Raw genomic sequence first — 26,742 nt, 5'->3', positions numbered from 1 at the left:
ACAGAAGGGATGACATGACCCATCCCTCCTTTGCCATCATGCTCACTTAGCTGCATGAATTTCCTTGTCACCTGCATCTACCAGGTGAGTTGTTAATTACAAGGCTGTCGTGGCATCCTCCTCCTTTGACTGTCCCCTGCAACAAATTTCCCTGTTGCTGCATTCTGCAGCTTTGCTAACCTTTGAAATGAGGAAATGGGGTTGAGGGTTCCCATGTTAAGGCCACCAGCCCAGTTTTATGTTTCATACCAGAGTGGCATGGGGTGCAGTCATAAGAGGAGCTGCTCCTACTTTGCTTGGGTAATGGGCAAATCTAGCAGGACACGTGGAATGCTGAGAATAAGAGGCACTGTCTCATTCGTTTGGTGTTGGATCACAACTGCTCCCTAGTTCAGCATTTTTTTTCTCATTGCTAGGTGTATTTGAAGCCTTTCGAACAATTCCCCCTCATCACTAACAAAGTGACCAGGTGTCAAAGTGCAAATGACTTGCCCCTGCCTTCCATAGCAGGGGCAAGTCAGAAATTCCCTCTGGGCAAGCAGGCAGGAAAGTTTTTGGAAACTAAGGGAGGGCGTTTTTCCTTCTTCGTACCCTCTTTGCTGTCAGGCTGCTGTTACGCTATCTAGGTAGGCTAGTGAAATTTGCTTGAGGACTTCAAATTAAGACATGACAATAATAATAATAACAACAACAACAACAACAACAACAACAACAACAACAACAACAATATGTACACCCTGCCCATCTGACTGGGTTTCCCCAGCCAGTCTGGGCGGCTCCCAACAGAATATTAAAAACATGATAAAACATCAAACATTAAAAACTTCCCTAAACAGGGCTGCCTTCAGATGTCTTCTAAAAGTCAGAGAGTTGTTTATTTCCTTGACATCTGATGGGAGGGTGGGCGCCACCACCGAGAAGGCCCTATGTCTGGTTCCCTGTAACCTCGCAGCGAGGGAACCGCCAGATGGCCCTTGGAGCTGGACCTCAGTGTCCAGGCTGAACGATGGGGGTGGAGACGCTTCTTCAGGTATACTGGGCTGAGGCCATTTAGGGCTTTAAAGGTCAGCACCAACACTTTGAATTGTGCTGGGAAACGTACTGGGAGCCAATGTAGGTCTTTCAGGACCGGTGTTATATGGTCTCGGCGGCCACTCCCAGTCACCAGTCTAGCTGCCGCATTCTGGATTAGTTGTTGTTTGACGCTTTGTGTGGGCTGGGCTGTGGACAAAATGGACTAGAAATGAGTATTACATCCCTATCTCCAGTGCCAATAGGCTCTGGTGCAACAAATTCTCCAATTGCTAGTGCCTTTTCTGGGGACCCTTCTGGTTTTGGCTGTGTATAGTTGGGACCTGCTCACACAGTGGTCTTTATTGGGAATTCCTTGACATGGGTGCTCCTGCTAGGTTACCGTATGCCATCTGATCAAAAGTAATAACCAAAGGATGAAGGCGGCATTTTCTGAAAGCTTTTTCTTTTTCTTTTTAATTAAGGTGAGTGGCCTGTGCTTGGAGGAAAACGTAGACAACGATCCCTGTAAATTTGCACTAACGTCAAGGGCAGGTGATGTTATGGAGACTTTTGTTTTGCATTCCACCAGTCCAGGAGTCCGCCAAATGTGGATCCACGAAATCAACCAAATCTTGGAAAACCAGCGTAATTTTCTAAATGGTAAAGTGAACTACATTTCTACTTCCTACTAAAGTTTCAGAATTAAACTAACTCTCCAGATGGTTTCCTTGGTCTTGCTATTTTAAAAGTTCCCCTCTACCACTGTTCCATATTTTGAGTTCGTTGATGGGGCTAATGTTTTTGCATTCCTTGTGGAAGCTTTTTGTCAGAGGCTTTAGTTCCTTCCCAGTAACCTACCATGAAGAATCACACTGAAGCTAAGTTTTTAAAAGCCAGCCGTAATGGTTTGTCATGCCATTTTGCTTACCTTGCTTGTTATATATAAGAGTGGATGTCCAGCCCTGACTTCCTCTTTTTAGCACAGATAACCTATATAATGTCCCACAATGTATTCAGTTTAAAATACCCGGATACCATAGTCTGGTGTACAGATACATATTTCAGATAATCCCATTTTTCCATCCACCCAGAATTATTCACATGGTTGTTATAATCCCACTATTTCATATAAATAGATCATCAAAGCAAAAATAACTGATATGCTTTCACTTATACATTCTTGGACAAATAAGAAGTTGTCCATAGTATGTCCACACTGTAATTCAGTAACTCGGATAAAGCAATGCTAATTCAATCACAAAATACCCATCTGCCATTGTTTGGATTGCAGTTGTTTCATAAATAGTATTGTGTTCCTTTTCAAATACATCAAAAATTTTGCTGACATGAATATATTTGCTTTTAAGTTGCTTGGCGTTATCTGGGAACGATGGTGTGAGTAATACCTGCCAAAAACATGGCGATTGTGCAAAAGAAGATACAGTCAAACCTCGGTTGTTGAATGCAATCCGTTCCGGAAGCCTGTTCAGCTTCCGAAATGTTCGACAATCGAGGTGCGGCTTCCAATTGGTTGCAGGGAGCTTCCTGCATTCAAGCAGAAGCCGCGCCAGACTTTTGGCTTCCAAAAAACATTTGAAAACCATAGCATTTACTTGTAGGCTTTCGGCGCCCAAAACATTCCAAAACGGAGGCGTTCGGGAGCTGAGGTTTGACTGTACTGTTATTGGGGCAATTGAATTTGAGACCCTGTTTGACAACTGGCTTTGCATTGCCTTCCATTTTTGTGTGAACCCCTCTCGCTTCTCTCAGCCTTGACATCACCGATTGAGTACCAGAGGAACCACAGTGGTCCTGGTGGCGGCGGCGGCGGCAGCAACAGCAGTGGCCCTAGCACCTGCCCTGGAATCCCCAGCTCCAGCCGTAGCAGGCCTTCCCGGATCCCGCAGCCGGTCCGACACCATTCCCCAGTCCTGGTCTCCTCTGCAGCCTCAGTCCAAGCAGAGGCAGACAAGATGTCAGGTATGTCCATTCACAATTCCTCCCTGCCTCCCCACACCACCACCCTAGAGGCTGGCCTTAGCCAGGCAGGCAGGCACCCGGTACCAAACGCTCAGCAGAACGGTCCAGAGAGAGAACCAGAGAAGATCCCCAAGATGAAAGCGATGGAGAGCCCCCGGAAGGCATCGGGAAGCGCTTGCGGCTCAGCAGAAGCAGATCAGAAGGAATGCCGCGGGAACTCGGAGGAGATCCGTTCGAGGAGCAGCGTAGGATCGCTGGCGCTGGGGAAATCGAGGCCCGGAGCTGTCTCGCCAATAAACTCTCCTCCCGCAATGACTTTCCCTTCTCCTTTTGGCAAGGAAGCCTTTCCTCCCAGCAGCCCCCTGCAGAAGGGCTCCTTTTGGAGCTCCATCCCAGCATCCCCTGTCAGCCGCCCCGGCTCCTTCACTTTTCCCGGGGACAGTGACTCCCTCCAGCGCCAGGTCCACCGCCACTCTTCACACAGCAAGGACACAGACCGCATGAGCACATGTTCCTCGACCAGCGAGCAGTCAGTACACTCCACCCAGAGTAATGGGGTAAGAGCTGGAGCGCTTCTATCCTGCGAGCTCCTCTAAAAACAAAAACAAAATCTTCCCATGCTCCTCCTCCCTCCTGTGCGTTGCCATCATTCTCCGTACTAACTTCTGGCTCTCTGGTGCTGCACCGCTGCTCTGAAATAATAATAATCAGTCGCTCCCAGTCTTTCTATGCAAATCTCAGTAGAAACGTATGTCGCGTCTGTGTGTGTGTATACATAAGACATAAACTTGCAGTATGTATACAGACACGAAGAAAACCTTTCTAACTCTAAATGTGACTTCCACCTCTGCTGGGAGGGGGAAAAAATCTGCTAGTCTGGTTTCTACTAACTTGCTGTTGGCTTCCTCCCCCTCCATCTAACACGAAGGCACAAATTAACATTCTGTGTACAGCTGCTCAGTTTGCGCCTCACCTGTATTTCCATAGGCAGATTTGCTTAGGGATTCCTCTCCCGTTCACATACATGCATACAATTCACACACACCCCATGCCACCCCAGCGAGACTTTGAAGAAAATAAGAATCGCCCCGCTGGATCAAAGCAAAGATCCTTTCTGTTCCCAACAGTGGCCAGCCAAATGCACCCAAGAAGCCCACATGGCAGTACATGAATTCAACACTCCACTCCTCTCCCCTGTACTCTCCGACATCCAGTATTCAGAGAACACGCAGGTTCTGTTAGGCTGCGCTTCCTGTGTTTTGGTTGAGCTGAAGCATTCTATTGACTTGCTGTCTTTTAAAAATCCGTACCTGGTCATGGAATCTTCCAGCATCACAAAAACAAATCCTGATAAATACACTTAGTGCACACAAATAGAAGGCTACCGTTATCAAAACTCCAAGCTAAATACCTTCTGTTCTCTAAGAAGCGCTGCACTGGGGCACCTGGAGATTTCATTTTTCAGCCCGCTCTGCAAGGAAAGATCAGGTTGTCAGCCAGCAGACTTCGCTCCTTTTCTTTGAAGCTGCCAATCTGGAAAAAATGCAACATGGCATTCAAAGGACACCTATTGTTTTCAGAATAATCATTGTTCATGGGGGATGCAATAGTTGTACCCTCAAACTGGATGCTGCTCTTAAAACCACACTCTTTCCCCCACTTTACCCCCGTGTGTGGTACACTTCTTCAGCTCCTTTCACAGCTTCCGCACAACCTCGATCGCACATCACCTGGCCTTCAGAACCTTTCTTGAAAGCATGCACTACTTGGTTGAATTTTTTTTTAACAATGTAGAACTCTTCTGATTTCCTCTTTCACTCACTGTATCATAGCTGTAGGGTAAGAAATTCCGCTTTGCATGTTTGTTCTGTTTCCGAGCTCCTGTTATATTTATTTGATTTGGCTTTGGCATAACTCCTTAAATTGTTTTCTTAGCTTAGGGAAATGTCAGCTTGGCGGCCAGCGTTAAAAAAAACAACAAAAAAGGTTGTTCACTGTAAGGGTTGGGGCTGTTCAAGGTAGTATTGCATTTCTATGTGTTCTTAATATGCTGCACAGGGGGGTGAAAATGCCATTTCTCCATATAGAGAAAATGTGCTGCAGAGGTAGGTAGCTTTATACTAAGAACTAGCTGTCTTAGGTTCGAGAGTGTACCTATGCATCAGGCAAATGCCAGAAGTGGCTTAAATTTAAAGCAAAACAAATCTTTTAAGAGGACTCTGCAGTTATTTGGAGGGAGTTTGCCTCTGTTTTTTTAAAAAAGAAATGCTTCTTAGACTCTTACACAAAGGGAAAATAATTATTGTTCCTCCACCACCCATTCACTAAAGGTATACACTGTTCATTTCACCAGCAAACAGGAACATTTGAAATAGGAAACGCCACCATTAATGGAAACACCACCTTCCTCTTTAGGCTTAGCAGTATATTTCTTCCCCGATTAACTTTCCTTTTCCCAGATTGTATTGGGATAAAGGAACGACATACTTCCCTGTGTCAGTGGCTGAAAACATCTTGTCCCCAAGTCATTTTTGCAGAATCTGTAGATTTGTTAAATTGCTGCCAATCTCTGATTTCAGCCAAATTAAAAAAAATGTAGGGTTTTTTGCTTTTTAGTTCAGGCATCTGGTGTTCTTGAGCCCGGAATGGGTACTATCCAGTGCTTTCTGGACAGAATGAATTTAGCAGCATTGGGACGGGCAGGGCATGCAGCTTACGAACTCCAGGAAATGTAGGGTGTTTAGAAAAGACAGTGTGAGCTGACTCAGGGAGCCATTTCTGATAAAATGACCCCACTAAACCATAGCTTATTACACCAGAAGGTAGTGTTCAGTCCCACACCACTTGTCACTCACCAGCTTTAACTTGGCTATTTTAAATTGCAATTCCCTGTTGCATCCGAAATGGGGAACTGAGATTTAATGTTGGTTTACTAACCAGTATCTTAAGCTGCTGTTGGGTGCTGCTTTTAAGTTCCTGATGAGTAAACAGGCTGGTGCTTCTTTGTTTAATGGAAGGTTTACAGAGATTTTCTTAAGCCCAAACGTGCTTTCCTCTCCTTTAGAAAGGAGGCTAAATGATTAGTCCATGAACATAAAAACCACAGGTTCACACTTAATGATGGGATATTAAGAACATAAGCCCTCCTCCAACTACTGGTCGGTTTAATTTACTTGCTCTGTTATTAGATAACAGCTCTTTGGGACCTATCTAGATTCTGAAAAATCTCAGTACTCATATGGTTCGTGTAAAGGGTGTAAAGGTTTGATTTTAATACAAGATTATTGAAATGACTATTCTTAGGCGCTAATGTCATGGAAGAGAGGCATTCTCTCGCCCTCCTCCCTGGTATTTCTGTAAACTGTCTCCTTTTTCCTCCTTGTTTTCCTCTCTCTACCTGATTGGTTCACCGACAGAGTGAAAGTAGCAGCAGTAGCAATATCTCCACCATGCTGGTGACACACGATTATACGGCAGTGAAGGAGGATGAGATTAATGTCTACCAAGGAGAAGTCGTGCAAATTCTAGCCAGCAACCAACAGAACATGTTTTTGGTGTTCCGAGCCGCCACTGACCAATGCCCCGCAGCTGAGGGCTGGATCCCCGGCTATGTCCTGGGGCATACCAGTGCAGTCACCATTGAGAACCCCGATGGAACAATGAAGTAAGTGTCTTGGGTGCTCCTTTTAAGGTGGACATTTTTGGAAAGATGGTTTGTCATGCACCCCAGAGGAGTGGCTGTGTTGGTCTGTTGCAGCAGGAAAACAGACACGTGATAGATTTGGCTGGCTGTCATGGACTGGTTGGACACTAAGGAATGCTGGGAGGAACCATCTGAGGAACCTCCAAGGGAAGGAGGCTCAGAGCCTGGAGGTTGGTGGTAGGACAACAATGAGAAGACTGGGAAGATGAGATGTTAAAAGCTGAAGAGGTAACAGGGCTTAGTGAGCAGGGAGAGTTTTGTGGCAGAAAGAAGTACAGAATCAATGGCAGAAGCAGGGAGGAGGGAAGCCAGGAGGCAGAGATGGGTCAGGCCTGTGAAGAGTCACAGGTGTGTCCCCCCCCTTTTTTTTTTCTTTCATGGGAAGGAAAGTCTGAGGCCTAGTATTCACTGAGGTGAAGAATCTGGAGTGGTTTAAGCTAGACGCAGATGGGAGCCTACATAACAGGGCTTTCTCGTGCAAAAATAAATAGATCTTTCCACAAAGAAAACTTACATGTGAAAGTGGAAGCTGAGCTCGAATTCTTCCCCCAAATATATAGTTTTCTATGGGAGAAAACTTTTTTATGGATGGAAAAAATAACTGAGCCCTGCAGTCCAAAAGGGTGCAGCCTAGACACAGGTTTACAAATGCAGCAAGAACTAGGTTCAAACTAGTTGTTCCTGTAAAAAATGATGACAGAATTCATACTCTTTGTGTCAAGGCCACCAGAAGAACCATGTCATTTCATCAGTCATTTGTTCGTATACTCACTGTTTGGTGGATTATCTGTCAGATGTTCCTCCTTCTGCATGTTCGAATGTTTTCCAAGGCAGGGGTACCGCTAATCACAATGCTGTTGTGTTCTGGCTTCAGGAAGTCGTCATCTTGGCACACAGCACTCCGTCTAAGGAAGAAATCTGAGAAAAAAGAAAAAGACAGCAAAAGGGAAGGCAAGCTGGAAAATGGTTACCGTAAATCTCGAGATGGACTCGCCAATAAGGTTTCCGTGAAGGTAACCTTTCTTCCTCGTGTTGTGTTCTTAGTCGCAATTCCATGGATGGGGGAAATGGGACAGCTTTTAGCCTATGCAATACAACAAGTATCTCACATTAACATCAATACTTTTTTACTTGGAAAAATACATTTGCACCAGTGTTCTTTTCTACCTTTTGTTACTAGAGATACGAAGTGCTAAAGACCTGCTTTCATGTCGTGTTTTAGGGCATCTATATATAATTCAGATTTGAGTATCCCTGGTCAGGCTAACCATACGTACCAGAGAGTAAATCCCATTGAACTCAGTCTTATTTATTAGGATTGCTCTGTAAATGTGATACCATTTAAAGGGGGGGGGCGGAATAGCAGCTAGCAGGATTCTTGCAGAAATATGGTGGGTTGTGCCTTCTGTATTTCAAAATCTGTGGTTAACATGCAGCTAGATCCGTGGTTGAAAACCTCACGTGGGGATAGGTAGTAGGAGTGAAGGTTTAAGATTGGAACTGGGGTCAGGAGAAGAAACTCTGGTGTAGGTATTCTCAGGTAAAGGGTAATAGCCTGGGTTGACTGTAGCAGTGTATTTTTGTGTGTTGGGAGGGAAGAATGGGGGGGGGGAGTTTTCATGAGGAAAAAAAGATGGCTGGACCCAGGAAAGTAGTAGGGGCAACAGCTTTTAAGAAAACCGTTAACAACCAATAAAAGTTTTGCAGCCTGAACAGGAACAGTAGACACCTTGTAGTAGCTACGTTTGTGCATTGCTTTCACCAGCCCATGGGCAACAAAAATCCATTCCAAACTGTTGTCTTATGGAATCTCTCCTTCCGATATACTAAATTTAGATCTAATTACAGCTAAAAAGGTCATCAAACAAAGATTGGAGGAGGTTGATTTGCAACAAAATCTTACTACAGGTGGAGGTACATGTTCTCCGATAAATCTGGGCATTACATCTATGTTCCAGATACCTCGATATCTGTCTACCTTATCGGTTGCGTCACACAGATTCGCATTTGTCAGAGCCAGATTTAATCCCCTCAAATGTTCTGAGCAATAGATTTTCTAACGGTAAAACCTAAATTGCTAAGGACCTCCATGTTGGAAAATGATAGGGGTACATTGTCTTATGGTTGAATTCAGCAGCTTGCCAGGCGAAACAATCCCCCCCCCCAAAAAAATCATGCTCATGTACTGTTCTGGGGTTTCTCCTGCCCCCATCTGTCCCTGACCCAATTTCAAGGAACACAGTGGCAAGGGAGGGAGAAGCCCCATTGTGTAAGACGGAGTCATCTTTGCACAAGGTTTCGACCGATGGGGCTCGTTCAGTGCATTCTGCACACTAAATGGCTGCCCGCTTTTAACAACAAATCCCTTCCTTCCTTATGGAACAGCAAAATGCACAAAGAGACTGCAGATGGTGCAGATAAAAGCTCGGTCAGCTTTGTTCAGGGAGTTACATTACAGAAAAGATTACTCACTTTCATTTTTTTTTTCTGGAGTGCATGAGTCAACTTTCAGAACACACAGGTTGAGCCTCACAGCAAGCAACCATTTGCTCAGAGAACAACAAGCAAATACTCTTGACCGGTTAGCAGTTTTAAGACAGAAGTGCACACGCCCCATATTGGCCAAACCATCTTTAATATTATTCCGCAGTTGAGAAGTTAAAAGAAGCATCTTTTCTGAGTCCTAATTAATCCTTTCAGAAGCAGTAGCAGCAACCGCTTCCTCGGTGTATCGACAGTAATTTTACTACAATGAGTTAGGATATTAGATCATGTAAGAAGAGATAAATCATCTATTTCCAGCAGACAGCAGAATTTTATGTGATACAACGTCCATAATAGACCACAGGTGCATGACAGAAGCCTCCAAAAGTTTACAAAGCTTTAATATCAAATATATCCCTTTGCCTTGACTTCCTACAATAAATCCAGATCCATACTTCTACACCCCATTTGGAACATTTTCAGTATCCCCAAAAAGGGCAGTTCTCAAGTCAAATATATTATCAATATCATATATATATATATTATCAAGACAAACTGTTATATAAATATCACTTCCATACAGCTCTAACAGAACAATAGATGGAATCGTTACTCACTTTGGGGGGGGGCATTTCTGAACCATCTGAAGTGAGAATACTTTGGGCGAGACTTGTAGTGAATAAAATTCTCTCTGTATAATATCATCATGTAATATCATAGAGCCATCATACTGGCACCATGGTTGGGTGATGTCACAGATGATATTTTGTCACAATGGATCCACCAGGATTCTGAGCACTCCACAATTCCTGTGCGGAATGAAAAGGGAGTGCTAAAAGATTTTCATCCAGCCTGAATTGTACCTAGAGATTAGATCTGCAGAGGAGCAGGGCATTGTATAATCTGGCATGTCTTTGGAGACCCAGCAAAGGGGATCTTTCTTGGTGGCATTGTCAGTATGGGGAGGAAAGGGTACCAGCCAGCAATGTACTGCTTTATCTTTTCAGGAAACATTTTGGCATAAAAATCTCGCTGCTGGTCTCTAAATGTCCCATTTTAGGGACTGTAGTAGAAAAAGCTTTGTTGGTACAAGTGCACAGAAAATACCACGTTGTCTGTTGATCATGATATGTTAAGTACACCTGGCTATTCTGGTGATTGATGACCTTACAACATCATTGAGCACAACTGCACACAGTCCTCTAGGTCAACAGTTGACAGATGTTAAGACTTCAGTTTTTAGCCTTATTTTCCTTAAGAAATGTCTGGAGACTTTTGAAATTCTAACATTTTTCAACTTCCATTTTCAGCTTCTCAACCCCAACTACATTTATGATGGTAAGTTGTGTTTAAGTTCAATGTTGCCAATAGCATGAAAATACATTTTTCATTACATAGGCAGAGGAAGTCTAAAATGCATTTTAAATGCGGCTGGTGAGCCTGCTAAGCCAGCAGAGGGAAATATCTGTGAGGCTGCAAAACGTCTGGGGAGTCGTGGATGCAATCCCTCTTCAGTCATTTTCTACATACCATAATGGCCAAACCAGTGGAGATCAGAAATGGGCCTTGGTGCTTGATCAGTAGTCAGTGATGGGTGACTCACCTGATCTGACTAAAGTCTTTTCAGTTTTAATGTAGAGATGTATTTTATCAGAGAGGCAATAGCAGAGATACAGTTTTTCCAGTATCTTGGTAACTCATGAGAAACATTGCGTTGTCACAAAAAAAATAGGAGTAGCTGCATTTGAGAAATAACATGATTTCCTAGCAGAATGCGAGACACAATGCACTAATTGTGTCTGTCCCCCTTGACTAGGCAGGAACCCACGTGACAAGCTTTTTCATCATTTCCTCCTCTCCTCCCTTTGCTTTCAGTTAATTTCCATGTCACAGCCAGGCAAAGAAAACTGTTAAGAAGACAGCCCATAGAACCAGAACAATAAAGAGAAATAGGCAAACAAATAACATAAGATCTAAGGGTTCATTCCTAGTCTCTATATAGGTCACACACATCCTAATGGGCCTTAAGGCATATGCTGCCCTATACTTTTACCAGACTTAAACTGGACTGGCACTTAACCGTATCACAGAGGTAACGTGCAAACTGCATGTATTTAGGTAACAGAGAAGATGTATGAATTAACTCTTTAATGGCAATTGTTTCCTTCTCTTCCTAGTTCCCCCAGAATTCATAATACCTTTAAGTGAGACAACATGTGAGATAGGAGAGACTGTCATTCTGAAATGCAAAGTCTGTGGTCGTCCCAAAGCTGCAGTAACTTGGAAAGGTCCTGATCATAACACACTGAGCAGTGACAGTCATTACAGCATCTCATACAGGTACCTGTGGCTTCTGCATTTCCATGCTTTATACTGTGAGATAGTTGGCAAGAAAGCATAAAGAATATTTTGAAGGGACTAGATGATTGTGACTAAAAATGCCAGTTGAGTGTTTATAAATCTCACATGCTTACAAATTTACAATATTTTGCAGTGATTTGGGAGAAGCATCTCTGAAAATCATTGGTGTGACCACAGAAGATGATGGTATTTATACCTGTGTAGCTGCAAACGATATGGGTTCAGTTTCATCTTCAGCCAGTCTACGAGTTTTAGGTGGGTCTATCTCTGTGGCAAGGAGGCACAGAAAAAGATAGTAATGCATTTCACATGTTAAATGCTCAGTGTAGATTATTTTCCCACTTTTCAGGTCCTGGAAGTGATGGGATCATAGTAACCTGGAAAGATAACTTTGATTCCCTGTACAGTGAAGTGGCTGAGCTTGGCAGGTATGATTCAGCCTAAATCGTCAATATTTTTGGAGGAAAATGACTTATGTGTTGAGATGTGCATTCAGCTGTCCTAGCATACATTCAAGGACTCTGATAATGCAGAAATCAATTGCTTTCTTAGAAAAGTTTGCATGGCAAGAGTAAACTCAGTAATGCAAACATTAAGCTCTAAACTCTTTTAATTTTGTTCTTGTATTTCCCTGTTATAGCTGGCTCACATGCAAATATTGATACACACACTTATCATAAGAGCATCCTATTTTTAACCTGCACACCTGACTGTCCAGAACATCACAAACAGGCCCAGGCTGATTTAGTATACTTCATATAAATTATTATTATCAAAAATTACTTAGTATTGTAAGTGCCTCAGAAATTGGACAATCTGGTTGCATTTCAAAGGGGGAAAGTTTTTCTAATAGTTCAAGACCAACTTTGAATATGTATTTTTGCAAGTGTGGGTTGCGAAAATAAATACATCTCTCTTTCTTGTATTCCTTGCCTTGTGGAGCTGACTTTCCTTTCACCATTTGTTTTTCAGGGGCAGGTTTTCTGTCATAAAGAGATGCGATCAGAAGGGAACCAAGCGAGAAGTAGCTGCTAAGTTCATAAATAAGAAACTGATGAAACGAGATCAGGTCACCCATGAACTCGGAGTTATGCAGAATCTCCAACACCCTCAGCTTGTCGGCCTCCTGGACACCTTTGAGAGTTCCACCAGTTACATCTTGGTGTTAGAGATGTGTGTGCCCTTTTATGTTACCTAATGTTACGTTGTGTGGTTTTATTTTATATGCCACTTTTTGGCCCAGACTCTTCCCAAAGTGGTCAAAAGAATATTAATGCAGAAGAAAAATGCACTAAAACTACAGTAAATCAACCAAAACAATATAAAATCTAAAGAAAATCTCTACAATGCTAAACAGGTTGACACAGAAGGAAAAAATAGGCAAACCGTCCTGTCCCGTCCCGTCCCCCGCCAGCCCCACTAACCCCACTGGCACATCACCCACTATTCCAACACACAGCACAAAACCTCCAGATAAAAACATGGCAAGCCAAAGGCCTACAATGTCTAAATGACTTCTACAAAAACAACAAACCCATACAGACACAAGAAATACAAGACATACTAGGAGACTAACACACCACCATCTACCTGCCTTCTTAAACAATCCATCATCAGCACAATCAGCAGCCACTAGGCCCTTTCAAAAACCTTCTGAAAGCATAGGGACACGGCAAAGGGACGGTATCCACAATATACAAAATACTGCTCAAAAATCCCACAAACCCCCTTCACACAATCAGAGAGCATGACATAGGCTATGAAATTAACCCCACCCAGTGGACTAGACTGTGGTCTAAAGTTCCCTTTAAATCTGTATCAGCCGAAATAAGGGAACTCACACTGAAACACACATACAAATGGTACTTAACATCACAGAAACTGGCATTGATACACCCAAAATGTTGGAGAGGCTGCACCTCTACAGACCTATACCTCCACATGTGGTGGGAATGCCCCAAAACCCAACCCTTCGGGACAAAAGTCCTACAAGAGATATGCAAAATATTTAAACAGGTATTAGAACTCAGCCCAGAACCAGAGCTATCAACCTTCCCTTTTTTTTTTTTTGCATTGGAAAACGGCCATAGCTGTAAACTTTCCCCTTTTTTGCAATGGGAAATGACGCTGGAATAAGGGAATTTCCCTAAAACAAGGGAAAGTTGACAGCTATGCCCAGAACTCACCCTGCTGAATATTTTCCAAAATCATAATGAACACTCACATGATAGACCTTATAACCCACCTATTCTCAGCAACCAGAAGCCTCATAGCCAGACACTGGAGACCTGTCAGGAGTGAACATGGACCAAATTGTATGGGAAACAGCCTTACTAGAAAAGCTAACCAATAGACTGAAACTGACACAGGGACAAATAAAAGAGGATGCCTTCACCCCAGTGTGGCTTCCCCTTTATCACATACACAGCCCAACAAGACGACAACAAAAGCCCACCGACAGCATACAAAACAATCTGGTTAACCTGACCCAACAATTCCTCCCACCCACCCTCCACAAACACACACAAACAAATCTCACTGTAGCCAACTAAACACAACCAACCATTCCCTGGGCCCCCCACACAACCTCTTTCACTACCAAGGAAATATAATAAACAAACAGAAAGAGAACCTACCCAAATGATGCTGACATAAAAACCCCACATACAAAGTATAATAATATAGGTTTGCCATTTCCCTACCTCCCACCAAGCAATAGTCCTGTTACTGCTACCTGCAGGTATTTTGCTCCTATGTGAAGTTGGTGATACATACGACTCTCAACTTACGCAGGGGTTGCGTTCAAGGGGTAGTGCCTATTGCCAAAATCGCTTATAGTCAAAACACATTGGGTACTACGGTATTTGATAGCTAAAAGTTCTGTGCCAGGCAACCTTGAAATTAATAGTTTCAGAGCAGGTGCTTTTCAGTAGGTTTTTTTTTTTTTTTTGCAAGGTGGTTTTAAACCATTTTTAAAGATATTTTAATAGCATTAGTATGGATACGTTTGCAGCCCTGGGCTCCGTTGGAAGAAGATGCGGGGTATACATCAAACAAACAAACATCCCTCTAGCCTCTCTTGCTTCACACATATGGTTGCTTGGCAAGCCGTTCAGTCAGGATGCCAAACAAACCAGGATTACACCTGGATCCTTGGTTCAGACATGATGACAAACCACATTTAAAGCAGGTTGAAACAGCTAACAGCAAACCATGGTTCTACGGTTGCCGTAGAACAAATGATGGTTATTTGTACAGAATGTGTTTTGATGTTCAGACAAACCATGAATTAAACAAACTATGGCTTAGCTCTACATTCAAACATGGCCAATATGTTATGCTCTTGCTTTCTAGTTGTTAATTGTTGAAGATAGGAATATCTTACATAATTAGAATCTTACGCTTTTTTGTGAGTACGCCTTCATAAATACACACCTGAGTTTAAATCAGGCTACATTTCTACTTCCAAGTTAATCCTAAGAACAAGTAATCACAGAGCAGTAATGGAGATTTCTTCATGGTGAGATTTGTGTGGGTTAAAAAAAAAAGTTAATTTCTTTCCACACACACACACCCCTCTATAATAATAGTTAGGACTAGCTCTACGATGCAGCAGAGTTAAATCATTTGCTTTCCCCCCACCCAAATGTGGGCAGCTGATGATGATGATTAACATGACACTTATGCTTTCATAGTGCTAACCAGGGCCGCCTTCTGGACTACATCGTGCAATGGGGAAACCTCACGGAAGGAAAGATCAAGCTGTATCTGGGGGAGATTCTGGATGCTGTACAGTATCTTCACAATTGCAGAATAGTGCACTTGGACCTAAAGGTGAACTGCGTAACAGGTTTTTCTCCCCCCGAGTACCGTCAATACCAGGATATACTACAGAGCACCCACACATTTCTGACAGACTAGCTGGTGGTCCAGTCTTGTGTGTGGAAACCAGGTGCATCCAGGGGACGTATTATTAGCCCAGTCCCATCTCCTTACTGCACAAAGGCCTAATGTCGGGGACTGGCAGGATGCTAATGAGTGGGCCTCTGGGGCAGGGGTGCTGGAGTCTGACTAGGGAGAGGGGAGCAGTGAGTTGGGGGGACCCGTACTAGCCAGGAGGCAAGAATCGAAGGATGGAAGAATCAGAGGAGAAAGAGGAAGATGCAGGTCAGGCAAGGGAAGGGCTGGTTGCTCCCCCACCCTCTCCTGCACCACTGTCTCCCAGAACCAGGAGAGAAATGAAGCAGGAAGAGCAGAGGCAAAACCTTCCACGCAGGCGTAGTCTCTGGCTGTGTGCGCAAAACCTGTCGGGGGGGGGGTACTTAAAGTGGTGGAGGCAGAGTGGTCCCCTGTTGCTGCAGATGCTCCATAGGATGCAGACCTGGGAATAGTTGCCCAGACACTAGGTTGCTGCATTATCCAGAGCTGTAGAAGCGACTAAGTTATCTTTGACCATAAAGAGTCAACTATCTGTTGTGTGCCTTCCCTTGCCTGGAAAGTGCCCTTGACACCTGTGTACACATCCCTGTAAGCCATGGTTTAAACTGTGAACAAGCAGCATTCTCCTCAGAAATTATTGTGACTTTCACATCTATACTTCACAATATTTGGTTCGCAGAATTCTTAACGTTGGGGGCAACCTGTCTAGGAAGTGGAAGGAAATTTGACTTTTACCCTCTCCAAGTCCCTAATGCAAATCTCCCTGCCATCCGTGCAAAAGAGCAGCAACTGCTGTTGGCCACAGAGGAGGAAACATGAAGGCTCCCATATTATTCCTTTGTGTTTCCTCCTAGGTGGCTAATAGCAGCTTCAATAGGAGCAGTTTTGATTATTTTGTAGCACTGAGGGGCTACAGAACCACTTAGTTAGCAGTTCTGATCGTCCTCCACAAACGCTCTTCCCAGCAGCTGCTTTTAACAAAATAAAAAGATGCTGCGAGATGCATTCAGATATTTCCCGCATCACATTTTAAGTTTTCCTCTCATACGTTAAATGGGTAGTGTAGTCAGCACGCTGAGATACGTTTGTCTCATTCTGCTGTGCGTTTCATTTCGGAATCTGTCGAACATTTAGAAATTGTACTGACTCCTCTAAGGATTGAAAGTACAAGTTAGGGTTGTTATGGGTGAGCTGTTTAAACATGTGGCGCTTGCTTGGCGTAAAAGTGACAACTTCCCCTTCTTCGTCTCTTCCAGCCTGAAAACATTCTGGTGGACAAGAGCTTGGCCAAAGCGACGATCCGACTGGCTGACTTTGGAGATGCAGTCCAGCTCAACACCACGTACCACATCCACCAGTTACTTGGGAACCCAGAGTTTGCAGCTCCCGAAATTATCCTTGGAAATCCTGTCTCCCTGACCTCAGATGTGTGGAGCCTCGGAGTGCTCACATACGTTCTCCTTAGCGGCGTGTCTCCTTTCCTGGACGAAAGCGTAGAGGAAACCTGCCTGAACATTTGCCGCCTAGACTTTAGCTTCCCAGACGACTACTTCAAAGGAGTAAGCCAGAAGGCCAAAGATTTTGTCTGTTTCCTATTGCAGGATGACCCAGCCAAGCGTCCTTCGGCTGCACTGGCCATTCAGGAGCAATGGCTGCTACCAGGCAGTGCCAAAAGTGCTGACAGCATTGATATAGCCAGACTGACTTCATTCATTGAGCGGCGAAAACACCAGAACGATGTTCGACCCATTCGTAGCATTAAAAACTTCTTACAGAGCAGGCTCTTGCCAAAAGTTTGACCTATCTTTGATGTGTTCTCTCATTCTCTTTCACCTGTCAGCTAAACTGTAGGTGAAGCTCTCCTGCCAATCAGCTGTTGACTTGAATTTGGGGTGAAGGAAAAAGAAAAAAAACAGAAGCCAATCAGCTGCTAGCGTATTCATCGTGTGGAAATGCATTCCAAGTAAATCTAAGCACGGTTGTACTTGGGACTAGCACTGCAAAACTATGTTGGGGTGGAGGACTGCAACATTGTACTCTGAAAAAGGCAATGAAGAACTTTACACTTACTACAGTATTTTAATTCAGGGTTCTGCAAAAAAAAAAAAAATCCTTTTTTAAAAACGTCCGACGAGAATTGAAATTTTGCAACCGGTCTTAACTAGCCTTTTCAAGATTTTAGACAGAGGAAAAAAATATGCCTTTGTTCAAAGCACTGGTATTGAGAGACAAGGTACAGACACTGACACTTAAAAGACGACTGAACAAAACGGCTGCCCGTCTAGATGGTGTCCGTTTTGACCCATCTGATTTTACTTTATTTTTTTGGACTCGGACATAGAGCTTTCCAGTTGCCTCGCCTGTGTGTATCTTGCATAGCAGTGCACTGAGATCAGACTCTGCTTTTAAGTGCATCCAACCTCAAGATTTTTGCATACAAATAGAATGAACCATTTTGCTCTGATAAAATGTAGGCCTTACTTGTAAATAGACTGTTACCTGCCTTCAGCCTGTGTCTCTTTAATTTCCCCCCTCTTCTCCTCTCCCTATAACTTCCCCCTAAATGGTGGTAAACCACTGTGTGGGTCTTCAGTTCAGGTCAGCCTTGGCTTGACCTATCAGAAAAGAACTCTTGGGTTTGGTGTCCTTAGGCCAACCTCTTATCGTCAAGCAGTATACAGCAGGAAGAAAATACTGTAAATGCACTCACTTTGGGATTTTTGTTTTGTTTTGGGTTTTTTTTTTAATTTCATATCATGTGCAATGTTGTGGCTTTAACATTTTATGCAACTATTTATGAGGACCCCTGTTGTAACTGTAATAAATATATAGAAAAAGCACATTCATAGTATGGCGAACTTTATGACTTTTGTGTTTGGGATTTCCAGGGCTGGGTTGGGGTTTTATCACTGTGTCATTAACTTGAGCCTTAGCTTAGGACCTAGTTCAGAAGTCTTGCTGGTTTTAAAAGGATTGTAAAATTATTTTCATTTCCTGAAATGAAAACTGGATAATGAAAACAAGGCGACATTTTTAAAAGACGGTTTGTTTTGTTTGTTTGAGATGCCAAAGTATTATTTCACCCCATAATCGATCTCTACTTTTTAGAATTTTCAGGTTTTGTCTATTGCTTTCTGTACAGTAACTGAGTGAATGGTGTGTTTTTTTCCCCTCTTTGAAGAAAATACTGTCATAAATTGGACCGGAACCTGACGGAAAATAACTGTCTGCTTTTTTTTAATGAGTTCCAAGACATAGGCAATATGTGAAATATTAAGTCATTGATGGTTTTCTGTGCATCAGTGAGCTGGCATGGATGTTCAGCTATCCATGTTTCTCTTTGTGATTTATGCCTGTTGAAACAAACCTAGCCTGCATCCCTTACCAAATAGACATAGCAGTCCGTCTTAAGCCATAATCTGGCTTTGGTTTTAATTTTAATAATTGCAACTTCCATTGTAATCTATTTATTTCTCTTTTTTGTAAAGTTGTACAGAAACTTTTTAAACAAAAATTAAAATCAAAACTGGATGGATATGTATTCATACCAACCATAACTTTTTTTTTTTGCTTGTGAATTATTATTATTTCGTTCCTTATTTTAGTTGGATTTTTGCTTTATTTTGCATGTATATTTCTTTGTACAGTAACATTGCGTGTTTACACAGTATGATGTGATGTAAATATTTTATTTTGCCATCAGTTATTTTAAAAAATTAAACATATTTAACAGATGTGCCTGATTATTACTGTTATTTTAATTAGGAGCCTCTAGTAGATCGAGTGCTATAGCAGTTTTCATTATACTGGTAAGTTTTAGAAACGTGTTCAGTGTTAAAAAAAAAAAAAAAAAGGAAGGTAGCTTCTTTCTGACTTTCATAGGTGTGTGCCTGATAAAGGTAGGATGCCCATTACAAATGATGTTTGCACAGAACGATAAGCTTTTGGCTTAATAAACCACACTGTACAAACAGCTTGTTGGTACACATAACCTGATGTGTACCATTGCTTTGCAAGATCAGGAAACTGGATAAGTTTAACGTTTATGTCTGAACCCAGGGTCATGTTTTGTGTCTTCGTCCAAGACAGGATCGTTAGCAAGCCTTAAATGCAAGTTTTGTTGTTGACTTACCAGGGTGGATTTAAATAAAATTGATTTAATTCACGATTTAAATCCCAAGTCAGTAAGACGTGATTTTAAAAAAATAAAAAATCCCAGAAAGACTTGTTCTTTCTGGTATAGCCATAATATTTACAACCAGATGAAGGTTTCATTTTTGGAATAATAAATTTTCAGAGTAGTTTTTACAGTTATATCCAAAATTACTGATTTGGTTATACTATTAGAAATGCATAGACGGGTAATTATGACATTATTGTGAGGTTTAATAAGTTAACTGTTTATATTTTATCAACTTTTCTGCTGTACTTTATTGGAAGGAAAAAAGTAATCATTTCCTTAATAACAATTTAAACATTTAACTAAAACAGGCTTCCTCAAACTCGGCCCTCCAGATGTTTTGAGACTACAATTCCCATCATCCTTGACCACTGGTCCTGCTAGCTAAGGATCATGGGAGTTGTCGGCCAAAAACATCGGCAGGGCCGAGTTTGAGGAAGCCTGAACTAAAACAATAACATTATAGCGTATGTTGCCATGTTTGTTAACTGATGTGGTTAAACAATTTTTTTTAATATAAAAAGACAGACTGAGCTTTAGCACACATTATTTCCTAGTGAATAGCCTTTAGACTGTAATGTAACTTAAGTAGAGAACTATCTTTAGAAAGATTTTTTCCACCAAAAGCATTTTATTTTAAAAATCCAATTTAAATAAATAAATAAAAATCATTGATTTATATCCACCCTGTGATTTACAAATTAGAGAGAAGCAAACCATTATTCTGAGTTCAGACATAATGCTAAGCTATCCCCTTCCTGGTTCATTTGCCTGCTTTTGCAAAGGGAGAGCAGTCGGGCCGCATGCCCCAGCACACAGCCTGTGTGCACAGCGTAGTGTGGTTGCTGCAAAGTATTCTCAGTTTATTAAGAGGCCAGAGGAAATACAGTTAGATGCATTTGTAACTGTGTGTGCACAGTCTATTTGCTGCTTTAAAAAATAATAATCATTGATTGTTTTGTAGCGTAATTGTATTCTGCAGTTCAAACTGCAGTAACATGAATTCCCAACTGAGGCTCGCCTCACAACTTTGCAACTTGGAACAAAACATTGTGGGGGCCCAAGTAAACCCCACCCCGCATAATCAATCACATGATGTAGTGTGCACACACACAATTTGAATCAACTTTGTGGGGGCCCAGCCCCTCAAATATTTTATTGCGGGAGGGGCACAAAGACCCCACAGCCCCTAGAAGTTGGCTCCTATGCAGCTTTGTCATCGGACAAAGATATTTTATTCCTCCCCCCCCGGGGGGGGGGGCTTTTAATGTTCAATTCCAGGCTGTTTAACCCCTGTAGTTCTCTGGGCCCATGGCTATAGAACTGAACTAGGGCTTATTTTCATTGCTCCACAAGTCCCTTAAGTTTATATAAAAAGGTTTACTGGGTGAAACTCTGGTGTGTGTATGTGGCAAGGTCACCAAAGCAACGTGAGCCAAGAAAGGCACAATTTGAGTTGGGTTTGGATAACAGGACTGAGGAAATTGCAGTTCAAAAATAAATGGAAAAGCATGGAATCTTAATAAAGCCCAAGTACTTGGTGGTTGTTGTTGTTTTTTGGTTTTTGTTTTTTGGTTTTTTTTAATGGCTTGTTCCCGGGCACTCTGTTTTCACAACTTAACATGTTTTGCTTTCACAGCCTTCCACGTCCCAGTAATCCCACAGTTTAAATAGCAAAGAGGGGAGCACCTGGGTAAATATTGCATTATGTATTATACTTTCTCCTTTAACTGGGTGATCAATTTTGGATGGTATTCTCGAGAAGCTTTTATAAGTAGGCATGATTTTGACAAGCTGTGGTATTTCCAAATATGCAATACATATAAGTAGTGCTTTTTTCTGAGGGGATGCAGGGGTACGCATACCCCTAAATATTTTGTGAATCTAAAGGGAGAAGAAACAAATTTTTAATAGATGTCTAGTTTCTTCTCTAGTACAGTGAATCGTCAGTTCTGTTGCTACCCCCGATGGCAGCCTTTTGTCCATTTACTGTATATATATTTCCCGATTTGAACTATAAAATTGTGATTTTTCTTGAGTCAAAATGAGAGTACCCTAAACATTTGTTTTAGAAAGCACTGCATATAAAGTAGCAGTATGTTTGGAAGATCCACTGTAATGACGAGTGTGATGATGTGGAACCTGTCAACTACTCGGGGAGAAAAGCTGTTGGTCATGCAAGATTCATAGTCCCAGTTCTGAGGCCCTAGCTGCTTCTCACTTCCCCAGCGGTGGAGGACGCCTGTGGCAACTCCACCCTCTTGGATTCTGCTGCTCAAGATGACGGCCTCAGTCCGCCACATGTTCCCACGAATTACAGAGAAAATGAAGCCTTTCTCAGAGAAAGAAAACTTTCAACAAACTGGAGGACAGGGCTACAGCAACCATTTTGGGTTTTTCTTGGAGATTTAAGGAGTTCTTGTAATAGCCACTTCTCCCACATCAGATCTCTAGGGAGAGAGGACCCCCTGTACCTGCAGATACAGTGATACCTTGGTTTACGAACTTAATCCATTCCGGAAGTCCGTTCTTAAACCAAAACCGTTCTTAAACCGAGGCATACTTTCCCCAATGAGGCCTCCCGCCGCCGGTGCCCATCCGCCGTTCGGATTCCATTCTTAGACCAAGGTAAAGTTCTCAAACCAAGACACTATTTCCGGTTTTGCGGAGTTTGTAAACCAAATCGTTCTTAAACCGGACTGTTCTTAAACTGAGATACCACTGTACTGTAGTTTTACATCTTCCTTTCAGACTTATCTCATTCCAAACAGCACTTTCTCCATCTCACCGTCCCGCCGACCCCCAGACCTGCTTCTACTGTTTACACAAACACTTAACAATCTACCTTCCCCCGAAGACTTTTCACACTTTTGAGATTCTAGAGTGGTCTCTGTACCAAGGAATCATTTCCTGAACATCTCAGATCACAGAGAAACAATTTGCCTGGTAAGATATATGGCCAAGCCAGTACTCTGGTACCATTCACATGAAAAAGCAGTTTAGCGGTAAAGGGAGTACTCCAGGTATCTTGCAAAACCATTTTTAAAAAATATTCAACAAGGTACTCAAACTCTGACAGGAAAAGTGGAGTCCTCTGATTTCTGAATGAATGCTGAACATGTTTGCATCCTATCTATGCATCATTTATTCTGCCGCGGTCTTTGGTTCAAGCTCCAAATCAGAGGAGGAGGAGCCAGCTGAGTCCAGGGTTGTTGTGCTACCAAGTGGAGTGGGCTTCTGGTGCTGATGGTTCAGTGTTTGAGGAACAGGAGGTTGATAGTTCAGAGCCCACTGAGACTGAGCCAGGATCTGCCATCCCCAGAACCAGATGTTATCAGAGGATGTGCTTCCAGCACTAACACATCTGCCCAGTTGTGCAGGGAGCACACAGGCATGAAGCCACAGAGAAGTAAAGAAGCACTCATCTGGGCTAAAGTCTTCAGGCCAAGGAGGTGGACCTTGGGAAAGGTGGTCACGAGGAAGAGACGTATAAGACGTCGGTTTAACTTCAGTGTTTGTCGGAGCAAGTTGCTTGCTCAGAGCTATCTGCCTTGATCCTGTGGGTACCTAATATGAACGGGTCAGAACACTGCTGCTGCTTCTCCTCACAAGGAAGTGTAAAGAGACACATGGGGCACTAAAGCCTCGCCCTCTGACTTGGAAATAGTACTTAATGGCTTCCTGACATTAACTTTTTCTGTCAGATTTAGGTCAGGAATTTTGAAGGGGTTTTTGAGGGGGTTATTGAAAACAATTAGAGTGTTTAATTACTTTAAAGGGTGTTTACCTAGTTGTTAGGGACGCGGGTGGCGCTGTGGGTTAAAACACAGAGCCCAGGGCTTGCTGATCAGAAGGTCGGAGGTTCGAATCCCCGCGACAGGGTGAGCTCCCGTTGCTCAGTCCCAGCTCCTGCCCACCTAGCAGTTCGAAAGCATGTCAAAGTGCAAGTAGATAAATACGGTAAGTTTGCGTAAGTTAGTAAGTTTGCGTAAGTTAGTAAGTTTGAGTAAGTTAGTAAGTTTGAGTAAGTATGTTTGCGTAAGTTAGTAAGATTGAGTAAGTTAGTAAGTTTGCGTAAGTTAGTAAGTTTGCGTAAGTTAGTAAGTTTGAGTAAGTTAGTAAGTTTGCGTAAGTTAGTAAGTTTAAGTTAGTAAGTTTGCGTAAGTTAGTAAGTTTTTGTAAGTTTGCGTAAGTCACTAAGTTTGCGTAAGTAAGTTTGCGTAAGTTAGTAAGTTTGCGTAAGTTAGTAAGATTGAGTAAGTTAGTAAATTTGCGTAAGTTGGTAAGTTGGTAAGATTGAGTAAGTTAGTAAGTTTGCGTAAGTTAGTAAGTTTGCGTATGTTAGTAAGTTAGTAAGTTTGCGTAACTTTGTAAGTTTGCGTAAGTTAGGAAGTTTACAACAATAAAGCAATTTAGTAAGTTTACGTAAAAGTTTGCATTTACGACAACAAAGCAATTTTTTTAAAAAGGAAGTTTGCGTAAGTTAGGAAGTTTGCGTAAGTTAGGAAGTTTGAGTAAGTTAGTAAGTTTGCGTAAGTTAGTAAGTTTGAGTAAGTTTGCGTAAGTTAGTAAGTTTGAGTAAGTTAGTAAGCTTACTAGTTTGTACTGGTTCGCTTTCCACTTGCTTCCTATTACTTGCTGGTGCGTACTGGTTTGTACTGGTGCTTACTGGTGCGTACTGGTTTGTACTGGTGCTTACTGGTTTGTACTGGTTCGCTTTCCTCTTGCTTCCTATTACCTGCTGATGCGTACTGGTCTGTACTGGTTTGTACTGGTGATTACTGTGTTTGTAAGCAATGCTTTTCCCCCTTTGCAAAAGCTGCACAAATCTGAACTGATCCTCAAAAAAGCAGGTAAGTTAGTAACTTTGAGTAAGTTAGTAAGTTTGAGTAAGTTAGTAAGTTTGCATAAGTTAGTAAGTTTGAGTAAGTTAGTAAGTTTGCGTAAGGTAGTATGTTTGCGTAAGTTAGTAAGTTTGCGTAAGGTAGTAAGCTTACTGGTTTGTACTGGTTCGCTTTCCTGTTGCTTCCTATTGCTGGTGCTTACTGGTTTGTACTGGTTCGCTTTCCTGTTGCTTCCTATTGCTGGTGCTTACTGGTTTGTACTGGTTCGCTTTCCTCTTGCTTCCTATTACTTGCTGATGTGTACTGGTTTGTACTGGTGCGTACTGGTCTGTACTGGTTTCTACTGGTGCTTACTGGTCTGTAGTGGTTTGTACTGGTGCTTACTGGTTTGCTTTCCTCTTGCTTCGTATTACCTGCTGGTGCTTACTGGTTTGTAAGCAATGCTTTTCCCCCTTTGCAAAAGCTGCACAAATCTGAACTGATCCTCAAAAAAGCAGGGCTTTTCCCTTTGCAAAAAAAGCTGCAAAACTTTGAGCTGATTCTAAAAAAACAACATGGGTTTTAGAGGAGGAAAACCAGAAAAATATTTTTTCCCCTTGTTTCCTCCTCTAAAAACGAGGTGCGCCCTATGGTCCGGAGCGTCCTATGGAGCGAAAAATACGGTAGGTACCGCTCCGGTGGGAAGGTAAACGGCGTTTCCGTGCACTGCTCCGGTTCACCAGAAGCGGCTTAAGTCATGCTGGCCACATGACCCGGAAGCTGTACGCCAGCTCCCTCGGCCAGTAACGCGAGATGAGCGCCGCAACCCCAGAGTCAGACACGACTGGACCTAATGGTCAGGGGTCCCTTTACCTTTACCTTTACCTAGTTGTTACTATCATGGGGGGACACGGGTGGCGCTGTGGTCTAAACCACAGCCTCTTGGGCTTGCCGATCGGAAGGTCGGCGGTTCGAATCCCTGCAACAGGGTGAACTCCCGTTGCTCTGTCCCAGTTCCTGCCAACCTAGCAGTTCGAAAGCACACCAGTGCAAGTAGATAAATAGGCACCGCTGCAGCGGGAAGGTAAACAGTGTTTCCGTGCACTCTGGTTTCCGTCACAGTGTTCTGTTGCGCCAAAAGCGGTTTAGTCATGCTGGCCACATGACCCTGAAAGCTGTCTGTGGACAAACGCTGGCTCCCTTGGCCTGAAAGCGAGATAAGCGCCACGATCCCATAGTCACCTTTGACTGGACTTAACCATCCAGGTGCCCTTTACCTTTTTTTTACCTTTATCTTTTAATGCAGAGCGATGGTCTGTGAGAAGCCACAATTTGATGGGATGTATTGGATGCCTCATACAACCTGTGGAGGCCTCCCTACCTTCCTGAATTATAATTCCACCCTTGGATATAATCATCCCTATGGACATGGGCAAGCACACAGAAGGCTCTTTGAATAATCCTGGTAGAAAAACCTGATGCTGTTAATGAGAATGCAATCTTTTGTACACTGCTCCAATTTAGGACGGATTAAATTGAGCTCTCCTACAGCCATCACAGAAAAGAGAAGCCTCCGACCTCTACGTTATGTTCAACTTCTTTTTGTGGTTTGCATCTGGAGAAGTATGTGCACAAACCATGAAATGTTTCTCGAGAAGTTTATCGGAAACGTAACAGGAAGCTTGGGCTCCTCGCTGTTCAGTCTGTAAAGATTAGCTGTTTCTGAAAAGGCGGCTTTCTGTGGCAATGAGCAATTGAATTAAGGTGGGGGAAGATATCTAGCTTGAAAGACCTTTCGTTCAGCTGCTAAAATTCGTAGAGGATTTGGAGGTGTTTTGAGCAGTTGGACAACCAGGATAATGATACGGCAAGTAGATGATGAGTTGACAAGAGTGAAGATTGTTAATTTCAGCAGAAAAAAGGGGCGAGTTCCTGGAGCTGAAATGGTGTGTGTATGTGTATGTTAAGAACTCTTAAGAATTTTAATCTGTAGCATTACACAGTTGTTTAGGGACACATTTGCAGGTGAATGTTACCATATTTGATGCTAAGGATGGGTATGTAGTCCAGTATTTTGTACATAAGTGTAAAATTTTGGGTGGTGTCCCCCCCCCGGGAAAAGCACCATTGGTTATCATACAACACTATTTTTTATTAGCCAAATGAAAGTCTTATAAGACGGTTGAGATGTCTGTTGCTGAGCACCATCAGTGTTTGCTGGCCAGCCTTGTAATGGCTAAGAAACTCAGGTTAGTGAA

The 26,742-nt window shown here is 42.7% G+C and overlaps 1 protein-coding gene across 2 annotated transcripts in view; it reads left to right on the top strand.

The window, feature by feature from the left end:
• The window catches only part of TRIO (trio Rho guanine nucleotide exchange factor), a 258,906-nt gene extending 239,868 nt beyond the window's left edge, over positions 1 to 19,038 (top strand). The window contains exons 47-57 of one of the 2 annotated variants that reach the window (XM_033154381.1): positions 1,497 to 1,674; positions 2,785 to 3,551; positions 6,411 to 6,658; positions 7,572 to 7,710; positions 10,492 to 10,519; positions 11,359 to 11,521; positions 11,676 to 11,797; positions 11,892 to 11,970; positions 12,515 to 12,715; positions 15,238 to 15,376; positions 16,738 to 19,038. In XM_033154381.1, the coding sequence (XP_033010272.1) occupies positions 1,497 to 1,674; positions 2,785 to 3,551; positions 6,411 to 6,658; positions 7,572 to 7,710; positions 10,492 to 10,519; positions 11,359 to 11,521; positions 11,676 to 11,797; positions 11,892 to 11,970; positions 12,515 to 12,715; positions 15,238 to 15,376; positions 16,738 to 17,280 (2,607 nt within the window). In that variant the 3' untranslated portion in view covers positions 17,281 to 19,038. Of the gene's footprint in view, positions 1 to 1,496; positions 1,675 to 2,784; positions 3,552 to 6,410; positions 6,659 to 7,571; positions 7,711 to 10,491; positions 10,520 to 11,358; positions 11,522 to 11,675; positions 11,798 to 11,891; positions 11,971 to 12,514; positions 12,716 to 15,237; positions 15,377 to 16,737 lie in introns of those variants that run through there. The other variant, XM_033154382.1, reaches the window with a different exon arrangement.
• The last annotated feature ends 7,704 nt before the right edge of the window (positions 19,039 to 26,742 follow it).

This window comes from Lacerta agilis, chromosome 7, assembly GCF_009819535.1.
Source record: "Lacerta agilis isolate rLacAgi1 chromosome 7, rLacAgi1.pri, whole genome shotgun sequence".
NCBI classification, from domain to species: domain Eukaryota; kingdom Metazoa; phylum Chordata; class Lepidosauria; order Squamata; family Lacertidae; genus Lacerta; species Lacerta agilis.
This window is presented reverse-complemented; position numbering and strand designations above follow the sequence as displayed.